The sequence below is a fragment of the Nannobrachium achirus genome, assembly GCF_963921795.1.
Source record: "Nannobrachium achirus genome assembly, chromosome: 15".
Classification (NCBI taxonomy): Eukaryota; Metazoa; Chordata; class Actinopteri; order Myctophiformes; family Myctophidae; genus Nannobrachium; species Nannobrachium achirus.
In genome coordinates, this window is record NC_137822.1 from 33,392,009 (window position 1) to 33,404,065 (window position 12,057).

At 43.6% G+C, this 12,057-nt stretch overlaps 2 protein-coding genes across 2 annotated transcripts; both read left to right on the forward strand.

Moving 5' to 3' along the window:
- Positions 1 to 1,185: 1,185 nt before the first annotated feature.
- On the forward strand, positions 1,186 to 1,680 carry LOC308299781 (UDP-N-acetylglucosamine transferase subunit ALG13-like; the record flags this gene model as incomplete). Its single annotated transcript, XM_080743569.1, has 1 exon — positions 1,186 to 1,680. The coding sequence occupies one exon, from the start codon at positions 1,186 to 1,188 to the stop codon at positions 1,678 to 1,680; it is 495 nt and encodes a 164-aa protein (XP_080599695.1).
- A 650-nt stretch (positions 1,681 to 2,330) lies between these two features.
- On the forward strand, positions 2,331 to 3,875 carry LOC308299419 (F-box-like/WD repeat-containing protein TBL1X; the record flags this gene model as incomplete). The annotated part of the gene is made up of 1 exon (XM_080743194.1): positions 2,331 to 3,875. The coding sequence occupies one exon, from the start codon at positions 2,331 to 2,333 to the stop codon at positions 3,873 to 3,875; it is 1,545 nt and encodes a 514-aa protein (XP_080599320.1).
- Between the last annotated feature and the right edge of the window lie 8,182 nt (positions 3,876 to 12,057).

Here is a 12,057-nt window from a genome sequence, read left to right on the forward strand (position 1 = left end):
TGGCAATGCAATCTTACATATCAATTACGTGATGAGTGAAATCTAGTAAATATATCATATATTTATTAAGACCACTTTTTTTTTCTTCAAGTTGTGCCTGTGATATGGACACATCTGACACATCTGTCCACAGGAAGGATGTTTTATTTCACAGTTTCAGAGTTTAATAAGTGAATGACGTGATATGAAACTGTGAGATAAAACCTCCTTCTGCGGAGTATATTTTATTAGAACACAGATCAAAACGAATTTGTTTCATATAGGCTAGCCAAATCCTTTCACTAGTCTGTTAATAGTGCAACTTATTGTCATATGATCAGACCAGAATACCACTGCTGTGAACCTACCAGTATTGCTTTTACATATTGTCATCTGATCAGTAAGTAGCTACACTCCTGCAGAATGTTGTCTTCATATGACTGATGTTCACATTTGGTGGAGAGTACCTATAGTAGAAGTGCAAATAAACAAAAAGCATTCATACCTGTTATGTTCTTACTAGGCCTACAGTAAGTACACCCATAGAGTAATTTACCCAGCATACGACTATGACACATACAACAACATTAACTTTAAAATAAAATAATATACAAATCAGACAAAGGTGTCCTCAAAGCGGTATAATTAACGGTATAATTAGTGTTTATACTAATTAACCTTTTAGTCTACTGACTCTCAACATTGGGTGACTATCAGTTCAATAAATGACACACTGGTATAAATTATTCGGTTCATGAATGTTTTTAAGAATAAATATATTATAATAATTATAGTTCCAACACTACAGTAGTACTTTGTGTTTATACAAAAATGCATTCTCAGATTGTTCACAGGACCAGGACAAGGCGTGTGTGTAATATACACACTCCTTATCCTGTGAAAAACAAGGGCAGAAGGACAGTGCATTTGATTTCATACACACTGTGTACAATCAAACATACTGTCCTTCTGCCCTCTTGTGGCTAAAACTGCTAAAGTCTACACTTGAGTTCTACTCGCTGATCCTTGCTCCAAGCAGCTTGGAATGCCCAAAGATGGAGTTCCATGTCAGTCTTTCCCAAATATGGAGTTGCCCAAATGGATCACGCCATGTCATCATAATTGCCTTGCTATCAATCCCCAGCCAGGCAGGATTACAGGACGTAGAAGCTAAGCTTCTAAGTTATCTGAGATATTTATTCAGGCATGAAGAACATATTTGTTACTGTTGGGACGACATGTTTTGATGAATTAATTCGCTGTATCACGTCTTGTGAAGCGGTTCAAGCCTTGAAGGCTTGTGGTTATGAACGTTTGGTTCTTCAGGTTGGACGAGGCTCATTTCTCCCGACCCCTGAGACTTGTCCCGGTGTCAAACTAGAGGCATTCCGATACAAAGACTCCATAGCTGATGACATGAAGCATGCTGATCTGGTCATCAGCCATGCTGGGGCTGGTAGCTGCATTGAGGCCCTCGGTGCAGGCAAGCCCCTGCTAGTGGTTGTGAATGACGGACTGATGGACAACCACCAGATGGAGTTAGCCCGACAACTGCACAAAGACTCCCACTTGCTCTACTGCACCTGCAGCACCCTCACAGAGACCCTGAGAACCATGGACCTGGCAGTTCTGTTGCCATTCCTACCTGGACAGCCCAAGAACTTTGCCAAGTTCTTAGACAGTGCCCTTGGTCTTCTTTAAGTTAAGAGAGGTTAGACAGCCAGCAACCTTGGTCTTCCGTAGGTTTGAGACCATAGCGTTATACTACACGTAACTTCTTGTTCTACTCTGGATTTGATCCCAGCTCTACTGCGCAAGTGCATTTAGATGTTTAGGTTGGACAATGACCTTTGACATGATTGTTTCTGGTTTTACACAAATTTTGGCCTGAATAAACATTTCTCCCCAGAGCAATCAGGCAGGCATTAAATGTCTCATTAGAAGACCAGGGAGACCAAACACAATCACCTCACTTGTATAAGTTATATTGTGTTAATGTTTTTTAAGGACCATACCATCAACATTTCGATTTGAGCTGACGCTGGGGATCTCCATATATGGGCATATGATGTCAGACACAATATGAACTGTTGCCTAACAACACCGATTTTTGGGTTTGGGCCAAGCTTCAGTGAGGTTATTGCTTGTCCACCACAATAAACTTCAGTCGTCCGTGTTTGTAAATGTGTATTCCCTCTAACATAAATACTAGAGTGAGATACACTGTGGTTGGAACTTGAATTGTGATAATAATAAGTCACTGCTTTCTGAAGGTGGAGCTTCTTGCGGCGGAGGAAGACGTGGCGGCCACCACGAGGTCACTCTGAACCTCCTCCATTTACTTAAATAAGATGAGTATAACCAGTGATGAAGTCAACCTTTTGGTGTACAGATATCTCCAAGAATCCAATTTCTCCCACTCAGCGTTCACCTTTGGCAACGAGAGCCACGTCAGCCAGTCCAGCATCAGCGGAACACCAGTTCCCCCTGAGGCCCTCATCAGCATCCTGCAGAAGGGCCTCCAGTATGTGGAGGCAGAGATCAGCATCAACGAGGATGGATCGGTGTTCGATGGCCAGGAGGCCATGGAGTCACTGTCCCTCATTGACGCGGTGATGCCAGATGTGGTTCGTACGCGGCAGCAGGCCTTCTTTGACATGTTAGCCCAGAAACATGCTGCACGTTCCGTGGCTTCATCTGCCCCCAGCATCCAGTCCAACCCACCGAGGAATGGAGAGGCCACTGTCAACGATGACGAGAATGGCACTCACAGCACACATGTCTACAGTGAGTCCATGAATGTGGACGTGGACATAGAGATACCTGCCAGTAAGGCCACGGTGCTCCGAGGCCACGAGTCTGAGGTGTTCATCTGCGCCTGGAACCCTGTCAGTGACCTGCTAGCCTCGGGTTCGGGGGACTCCACGGCAAGGATCTGGAACCTAAATGAGAATAGCAACTCGAGCTCCACCCAGCTGGTGCTGCGCCACTCAATTCAAGAAGACAGCCAGGATGTCCCCAGCAACAAATATATCACCTCACTGGACTGGAATAGCAATGGGACTCACTTAGCAACAGGGTCGTATGATGGATTTGCCAAAATATGGACAAAAGATGGGAACCTTGTCAGTACCTTGGGGCAGCACAAAGGGCCCATATTTGCACTTAAGTGGAACAAGAAGGGGAACTATATTCTCAGTGCCGGCGCAGATAAGATGACAGTCGTTTGGGATGTGCTCACAGGAAAGGCCAAGCAGCAGTTCCCCTTTCATTCAGGCCCAGCACTGGACGTGGACTGGAAGAACAATAACACCTTTGCCTCCTGCAGCACAGACATGTCCATCCATGTATGTCGGCTGGTCCGCGACCGGCCTCTGAAGACCTTTCAGGGACACACAAGTGAGGTCAATGCCATTAAGTGGGACCCATCGGGGAAGCTACTTGCCTCCTGCTCAGACGACATGACCATAAAGATTTGGAGTATGGAGCAGGACTCGAGTGTCCTCGACCTCCATGAGCACAGTAAAGAGATCTACACTATTACGTGGAGTCCCACTGGCCTTGCAACCATTAACCCCAACTCCAAAGCCATTCTTGCTAGCGCCTCTTTGGACTCAACCGTTCGCCTTTGGGACATAGAGCGGGGGATGTGTATCCACACATTGACCCAACACCAGGAACCTGTCTACAGTTTGGCCTTCAGCCCCAATGGCAAACACCTGGCCACTGGCTCCTTTGACAAGTGTGTCCACATTTGGAACACTGCGACGGGAGCGCTGGTGCACAGCTACAAGGGAACCAGTGGGATTTATGAGGTGAGCTGGAACAGCACAGGGGACAAAGTCAGTGCTAGCTCCTCAGACGGCTCTGTATGTGTTCTCGATCTCAGAAAATAGCACCCTGCCTGACAAACAGTGAGAACATTAATCAAGATTGGTAGAAGGAAGGCACAGGAGCAGGTCATGACCCGACAAAGATGTATTGTCATCGAAACATTGTCACTTTATTTTCCTCCTAGGGTGTGATAAAAATCACACCCAGTGTGAAGTGAGCGGTGCAATTTATGAGTTAATGTCCATTATAAGCGTCCTGCTCCTGCGAAGCTTGGCCAATGTGAACATGGGTGTACAACAAACTTTGAGCAATTTGTGCCAATATGTAGGCCAGGATTCAGAGCCCGGAGATTTTTTGGGGACTGAACGAGAGTAGGCCTATGTTATACCAAAACTTTATAGGTCAGGTTCCCCTTCTTGTTCCACTTAAGTGCAAATAAGGGCCCTTTGTGCTGCCCCAAGGTACTGACCAGGTTCCCATCTTTTGGCCGACAGTACAGGCAGGGCCTTTAGCCAATGAGTAGCAATGTTCTTGGTGACATCACCACCAACAAGTGCGACCTGATATAAATAACAACAACACCCCCACATGAAATCTTTGGGCTCGCTGAAAGGCGAGACCAGTATGTTATACCAAAATGTTATAGGTCAAGTTTATTCTCCTAAAAAAATGACCTACAGTTCAAAGGCAGGGCCCTTAGCCAATGAGGGAGCAGCGAGCCCACACTGTTTAGTAGGAACAATATTTCTAGTTACAATTATTAACTATATAATATATATATACTAGAACTAGAAAGATACAATTGGAAATTGCAAGTGCGGTTGCTGTGACTATATTCTGCAGCAAGCTAACTGTCATGTGAAGCTCGACCAATACTCGAGCTAGCACCACTCCCAAATGTCTCTTATGAGTTTCCTATTTATTGCCTATTGATTCAAGGTAAAAACCCATTCACAGATAGATTCCCTATTGATTCCCACTCCCATTGATTCCATCAATTTCCAATGGCAGCGGAAAAGTTTATCTAGTGAAAATAACGTTTCCCCAGAGCTACAGTGTGTTGCCCTTTGGGCAACCACACTAAATACTGATCCTACGAAACAGTGTGGGCTTTGCATGGAACACCCGATCTACCCAATAACAGGCACTCCAACATATATGGGCATGAAGATCTGCCCAACGGGCACTCCAACATTACTTCTGAGACTCCTACATTTTATATACTTTAGTATCTAAAGATTTGGGAGAACATACTGCATACTGCAAAAGATTTCATGTGGGTGTTATTTATATCAGGTTGCACTTGTTGGTGGTGATGTCACCAGAAACGCTGCTCCCTCATTGGCTAAAGGCCTTGCCTTTGTACTGTCTGTTAGTCTTTTGAGGAGAAGAAGTATATATAAAGATTTGGAAGAACATACTACAAAAGATTTCATGTTGTTATTTACTGTCGGTATTTTTTTTGAGGAGAATAACCTTGGTCTATAAGGTTTGGTATAACATACTGGTGGCAACTTGTGCCTCATGCACAAGTAGGCCACACATGCACACATGGCCAACTTGTGTACAAGCAGAGCGTGCCACGAGGTGTGCCCTGCTGGCCTCATTGGCTGTTAAAGGGAAACACACACCCGGCGCGGAGGCTTTTGCGTCAAAACATACGGAACCATTATTTTCAACGAACTAACCCACACCGGCGGCGGCAGACCCGTGCCTGCAAGTGTCTGATGCACCGATACGAGGTCATACGACACTGTTCTATTTTTTTCAGCGTTGCCGCTCTGTGAAAATGTCCGCATCCAGTTGGTGTTACCACGCAGCACTTCACGCACCTCAATACTGCATCGCGACGCTGCGCAGCCGCCCGTGTTCCTCTTAACAGCTGGTACTCAAGACAATCAAAATACAGCCCACTTGTGTGCCAGCAGAGCACGCCATGAGGTGCACTCACAACTGGCATCACTGGTGATTCCAGTGCTAGAACAGGAATGCTAGAACTGCACTCTGTCGAGGTGCCAACTTGCACCTTATGCACACATGACTAACTTGTGCGCGCAAGCAGAGCACGCCACGAGGTGTTCCCTGCTAGCATTGGCTGTTAATGAAGACATTACTAAGAAAGCTCTTATATACACCAAACTCTGTTGACATCACCAGGAATGCTGGTCCCTCATTGGCTGTAGGTGTCTGCCTACAGCCAATGAGGGACCGGCATTCCTGGTGATGTCAATACATACCGATTACAGTCGGCTGGTCTTGAGGCACCAATGTTTTTATTTTTTGGCAGCAAAGTGAACCTTTGTTTTGTAAATGTTTTTAATAATGTTATCCGGGTTTTAAGGCTGAAAAGTTAAGCTTTTTGCCATGCTTCACTTGACATCACAATATATAATATAAATGGTAAGACAGAATTAACTTCCCAGCGGATTTGAGACTCATGTCACAACAACAACACTTGCAACTTCCCGGAATTGCATCTTTATAGTTAGTGTGAGTAACTTTTAGCCAATGAGGAAGCTGCATGAGGTGATGTCACTGAGAATGCTGCTTCCTCATTGAAAGGGTTCCTCCTTAAACCTGGATACACGAAAGAGGAAGAAGAAGATCTTGTTATTTATATCAGGTCGCACTTGTTGGTGGTGATGTCACTAAGAACGCTGCTCCTCATTGGCTAAAGGCCTTGCCTTTGTACTGTCAGTTAGCCTTTGTACAGACTATTTTCAGTCGGTTCTGATGGAAACAGATATTTCTCTGTGACATAGCCTGCTGTATCTCAGGCGGAAAGATACTTTACCGAGTGCCGTGCTGGGAGTTTGTAGATCTGTGAAAATTTGTGCAAGGCTTTGAATCATTTTTACCCGATTCTATAAATTCTAACTACTTCTAAGGTTTTTGAAAAACGCATGTTTCGATGTCAATGGTTCTCAAACATTTTCATGTCAAAGACCCATAGAATTATATATATTTGGCCGCCAACCCCCATCTCGGGGGGGGGGGGGGGGGGGGGAGCCTGGAAACCAGATGAATCTTCCAGTGCAAAGAAAAACAAAAAATGCTGTCCCTTGGAAATGCTATCTATGCAGTGATATTGGTCTGGCCATGCCAGGTTGACGATGAGGGGTGTGGACTTACCTGCAATATTGCAATATTTTTACCAATCTAAGGATCCCAGATTTGTACTTTTCCATCAGGTTCCCGAACCAAACAGAGTTCTCAAACGTCCCTGGGCCTGGGCCCAGGCCCGGGCTCATCCCCACGTTGTCTGACCGCTGGCTGCGGCTCCGTTGTGCACAGCAAGCACAGGTGGAGGCCGCACATCATCTCAAAGAGTATGAAGCCAAACACGACCGAATAACAAGCCAGGATATATGACGGGTCGCGGACAAGGCCTTTGACGCGGTCGTGACAGCTCACGGCGCGCAAGTGACCTGTCTGAGGGAAGGCGTCACTGATCAGATTAGCACTGGTCAGATTAGCGCTTGGACTTTTACCGTTGCAGTTCAGTGTTTGGTGGAAAACCCAGCGCACGTGTGAAGCGATGGCGCTCTGGTCCTCAGCCATGTCGTACACAGAGTCGTAGAACGCCTTCGTCTCCTTTGTCAGAGATCTTCCATTGCGACAGACCCAGCCGCAGGTGGTCACCTCGCACACGAACAGAACAAGCAGACAGATGACAAAGGTCAGCAGTAAAGCCTCCGATTCCCAGAAGGAGCCAAAACAGCCCAGACCCCCCAGGAACATCATCACCGCGCCGATGACGACCAGAAAGACTAGGACTGAGCCGGGACCACTCACTCTGTTGGAGCCGATGAGGAGGCGGTCTATAGCGAGGAACCCCATGATTGATGCAAGGACAAGTCCCCACACACACAGCAGTAGGTTGAAGGCAAAAACAGTGCGCTTCAGGAATCTGGGGCCAACGCCAACGAGGGCCATAACTCAAATGTTTCAGGTTCTGGCTGTTTCTTCTCTCCTTCTCGTCCTCTTGTCCCCTCTGATCTTTTCTCTCTCTTCCCTTTGCCCCCTTTTCTTCCCCTTCTCTTTTTCAAGGGAATAACCAAACGATGGAGCTGGCAGAAAAATATATTCCACCCACTGTTTTACACACCTGTGTAAACCTGTGACAATTAATTATGTTTTTGAAGAATAGACAGTGGGTAACCTTAGGTGTGTATCTAACTCTGTCTACCTCTCTGAGGTGTACAGTACATGTGCTGCGTTCCGTACTTCAGTGACAGTCATGTGGCACTGTTTATCTTTTCCCCGCAATGATGCAGCTCTACAATAGATGGCTTTGGTGAGTTGTTAATAGAGCTGTCTGTGATGTAACGTGATGATGTCACCAGCCAGGGACCAATAGGGTTCATGTCAACCCCTGGCTTGGCACAATGCCATGTTGACATGCATGGTACTTGATGTGTGTACATGCATGGAATGCATGTGTTTGTCAAGAATTATCATCTAAAGTTCTGTTCCATTCCTTTTCTACAATTCCTGTCTGCAGTACTGCAACAGGACTGGGAAGTGAGCAAGTATAAGCACATTGGTGCCATCTGGAGGGAAGGTGAAAATATTGGTCATCTGTTGAGATAGACTGATCAAATCTTTGTCCTTTGAATGTACACATCCATGTATATCCCTAAAGACAAGAGTAATTGGTCTTCACATTTATGTGTATGGATGAAAAACATGTGTTTCTGTGAGCTGCTAAGACTGACTATTCTTAGGAAATCTGGTCCAGAAGCAGGGTCATTCAAAGTTATATGAGTTTAAAAAAAAAAAGAAAAAGGATTTCAATGTAGGCTAAATAAGCCATGTGCTTTCGTATCTTTTTAGTTAACCTTGTTCCATTGAACTGAAGGCTATACTGTCATGAAACTGTACCTTTTGCTATGCAAACTTATAATACATTCTTCAATCAATCAATCAATAAAGCCCAAAGAGTTTGCAGTGGAGCTTTTAGAACAAAATGGGGGAATTTAAGAAAAAGGAGGAACTAAGTTGTACTCCACAGTCCACACTGTATAGGCCTAGCTTTAAAATGTATTTGGAGCATTGGTGGACGTTCATGGGAAAGGGAACAAGGGGATTTATTTCAGTCTGGGCTCTCGTTTCTCCCTGAATCTGAGGTTGATCTTTGCTTGAACAAAGAAGAAACAAGAATTGACACAGTCAATATAAAATCTGTGTGCTCGTTTTAGTGTTAAAAAAAGTTTGAAAAAATTTTTTTTTGAAAAAAAAAAAAAGTTTGAAAAAAAATTTTTAGAAAAAAAAAGGTTTAGGTCCAAAAATGTGTTAAAAAATCGACCTGATGGTGGCGCTATATGGGACAGATCCATGTCGATGAGATAAGTGTAGACATACTGTGTAGCGATTTGTGTGATTTTAGGGCAAAAACTGCAGGAGCAGTATTCAAAAATGTGTTTTAAAAAATTTGGCGGGGGTCCCTGGAGCTGCGGGGGTCCCTGGAAGGGTGGAGGTTGTGGATTGGCAGACAAGGATTGTGTGTGGAAAATTTCACATGGATAGGGGCAAAAAAGTGTGATGTGACGTGACAGACAGACTGACGGACAGACAGACAGACAGGCGGTGGAGGTTTTCATAGTAACTGCGACCTTACGGTCGCAATTATAATCATTAGTATTGTTTATTTTAATTATTATTATTAAGGAACTCTAGAAATCTCAGTTGGAACTGTTACCCCAGTGACCCGATGCTGGATAAGCGGTTGAAGATGGATGGATGGATTATTTTAGAGTAAGCTACTTTTTTTACCATTATTGTGTACTCCGCCACATGGGGAGCAATCTTCAATTCAATCTTCAATTCAAAGAAGCTTTATTGGCATGAGAACACAAACGTTTACACAGTGGTGGAAAAAGTACCTACATTTTTATAATTAAGTAAAAGTATCAATTCTGCAATGTAGAATCACTCTGTTACAAGTAAAAGTCCAGAATTACAAATGTACTTGAGTAAAAGTACAAAAGTATTGGTATCCAAATGTACTTAAAGTACCAAAAGTAAAAGTACAAAATGTTTGAAAATAGCAGATCTACAAGCTCACAACGCGTCGCACCGCAATGCGTTGTGAGCTTGTAGATCGGCTATTTTCAAATAGCCTTGGTATAATTTGGGTCCCCATTTTATTTATTTTTTGCATTGTGAGCTTTTAGATCGGCTATTTATAAAATGTTTGCCTCTATCTTATATTATTTTACAATTAGGCTAATGTTTGGACATTTTTGATAGTATAGTTTTAGCTTGTTGATTACTTTGGTGCAATAATGGTATTTTTTTTTTTTTTCTTGGGGTAATAAAAAGGTAATTTTCTCAAGTACTGTAGGCCTACTTATAAGTACAATTTAAGGTACTTTTACTTTACTGGAGTATTTCCAATTTTCATTACTTTTACTTCTACTCGATCCACTACATCTCAGAGGCAAATATTGTACTTATTCCACTACAATTATTTGAAAACTTTACTAGTTACTTTGAAAAGTATAGCCTACATAACCACTTCAGCCATGGCTATTTTCAAAGGATATTATTTGGTAACATGTGATACAGAATAATTGTGCATAATGAGTACTTTTACTTTTAGTCCTAAGTGTAGCCTATACTTTTACTCAAGTAGGTCTACATTTTGAATTCCGGACTTTTACTTGCAGTATAGATAGGGTGACCATATTTTCAGCCACTCAAACCGGGACGCAAACCACTGTTGCTTAAAACCGGGACCTTAAAAGCAATGCGCACGTTACCGTGCACGTGCGTGCCCATTCTCTAACGTTCGTGCACGCGCACACACACACCGCAGGGTTGCAAACAGGCAGTGAGTGATTGACAAACAGCCTCAGTGTTGAATTCAGACACGCAATGAATTTGTTTATGTTTTCTGATTGGTTGGTGAGCATGTTTTCATGAAAAGAACATGATGAATGTCTATGCAACCACTGAAAACAGCTACTATTATTTTAATTCTGGCGAAAACCGGGACAATCTTGCAGTGAATGTTGAAAACCGGGACATATTAGTGTTTTAGAGATATTTGTCAGGACACTGGGACACGCAGCTTGAAAACGGGACTGTCCCGGGTAAAACGGGACGTCTGGTCACCCTAAGTATAGATACTTTTACTTAAGTAAAACATTTGAGTATACTTTTCTCACCACTGTGTATGGAGAGACCACTCTGTGGGAGAGACGTAATACTATGAGAACGTGGAGCGCTCGGGAAAACGGCTGTTGTAAATCACAGATAATTAGTTTCTCCGCTTTGAAAATCAGACGTCTTTTTATGACTTAATGAGTTTATGACCCTCTGCCAGCCTCACTCTGCCTCAGAAGAGCAGCCAGAAACGGCAGTAGCTTTAGCATGTAGCTAAACGTAGCAGCTGCAGTGTAAAGACGTCACGTTTCTGCGCCTGTGGGGGAACACGTTCTGTGGGGGAACCCTTTTTGGTGTATCACCTGACACGCTGTGCCACTATGGTCAGAGAGCGGCCCGGTGCTACGCTAAAACTCAGGCACCCATTGAATTCTGTGACCATGTACGGTCGCACAAAATGGATTCAAAACACACACTGTTAGTTCTATCGTCTGTTTTAAGACTTTCTACGCGGATTTCATTTGTGTTAACGCAGGGTAAAGTAGCATGCCTTCACCCATGAACAATCTGTGGACTTTTTAAAATATATATTTTTTCGCGACGTGGTAAATTATTTTACAGTGGACTCCAGGACAATGACGTGAATGCGTCTCTAGGCAACGTGAACGCGTCTAAGACGCGGGATGCGCACGTAATGACGTCACTGACCATGTGACACCGAGACAGCCAATGGGCAAAAAGTCGCGTAAAGGTAGTGCACTCACACACAGGAAAGAAAGAAATCTGTTACACAGATTTAAAAAGAAAAGGAGAGAGAGAGAGAGAGAGAGAGAGAGAGAGAGAGAGAGAGAGAGATTTCAATCAATCATTCAATCATTCAATCACATTAATTTGCGATATTAGACGGTCGACCTACTTTAATATGCTTTAAAGTTTAGAGCTTTTATATTTTAATTCATTTGTATATGGCTAGCTGGTTCACTTCTGATGTCTCCTTTAGGCTGTCATTTATGCCTGCTGCTTATTTTAACATCTTGCTTGTAGGTCTACATTTTGACGATTCTAAATAATAGCCATGAGATCTCTAATGAGATTTGATGATAATCAAATTGGTTCCTACGAGCTACCTACGAC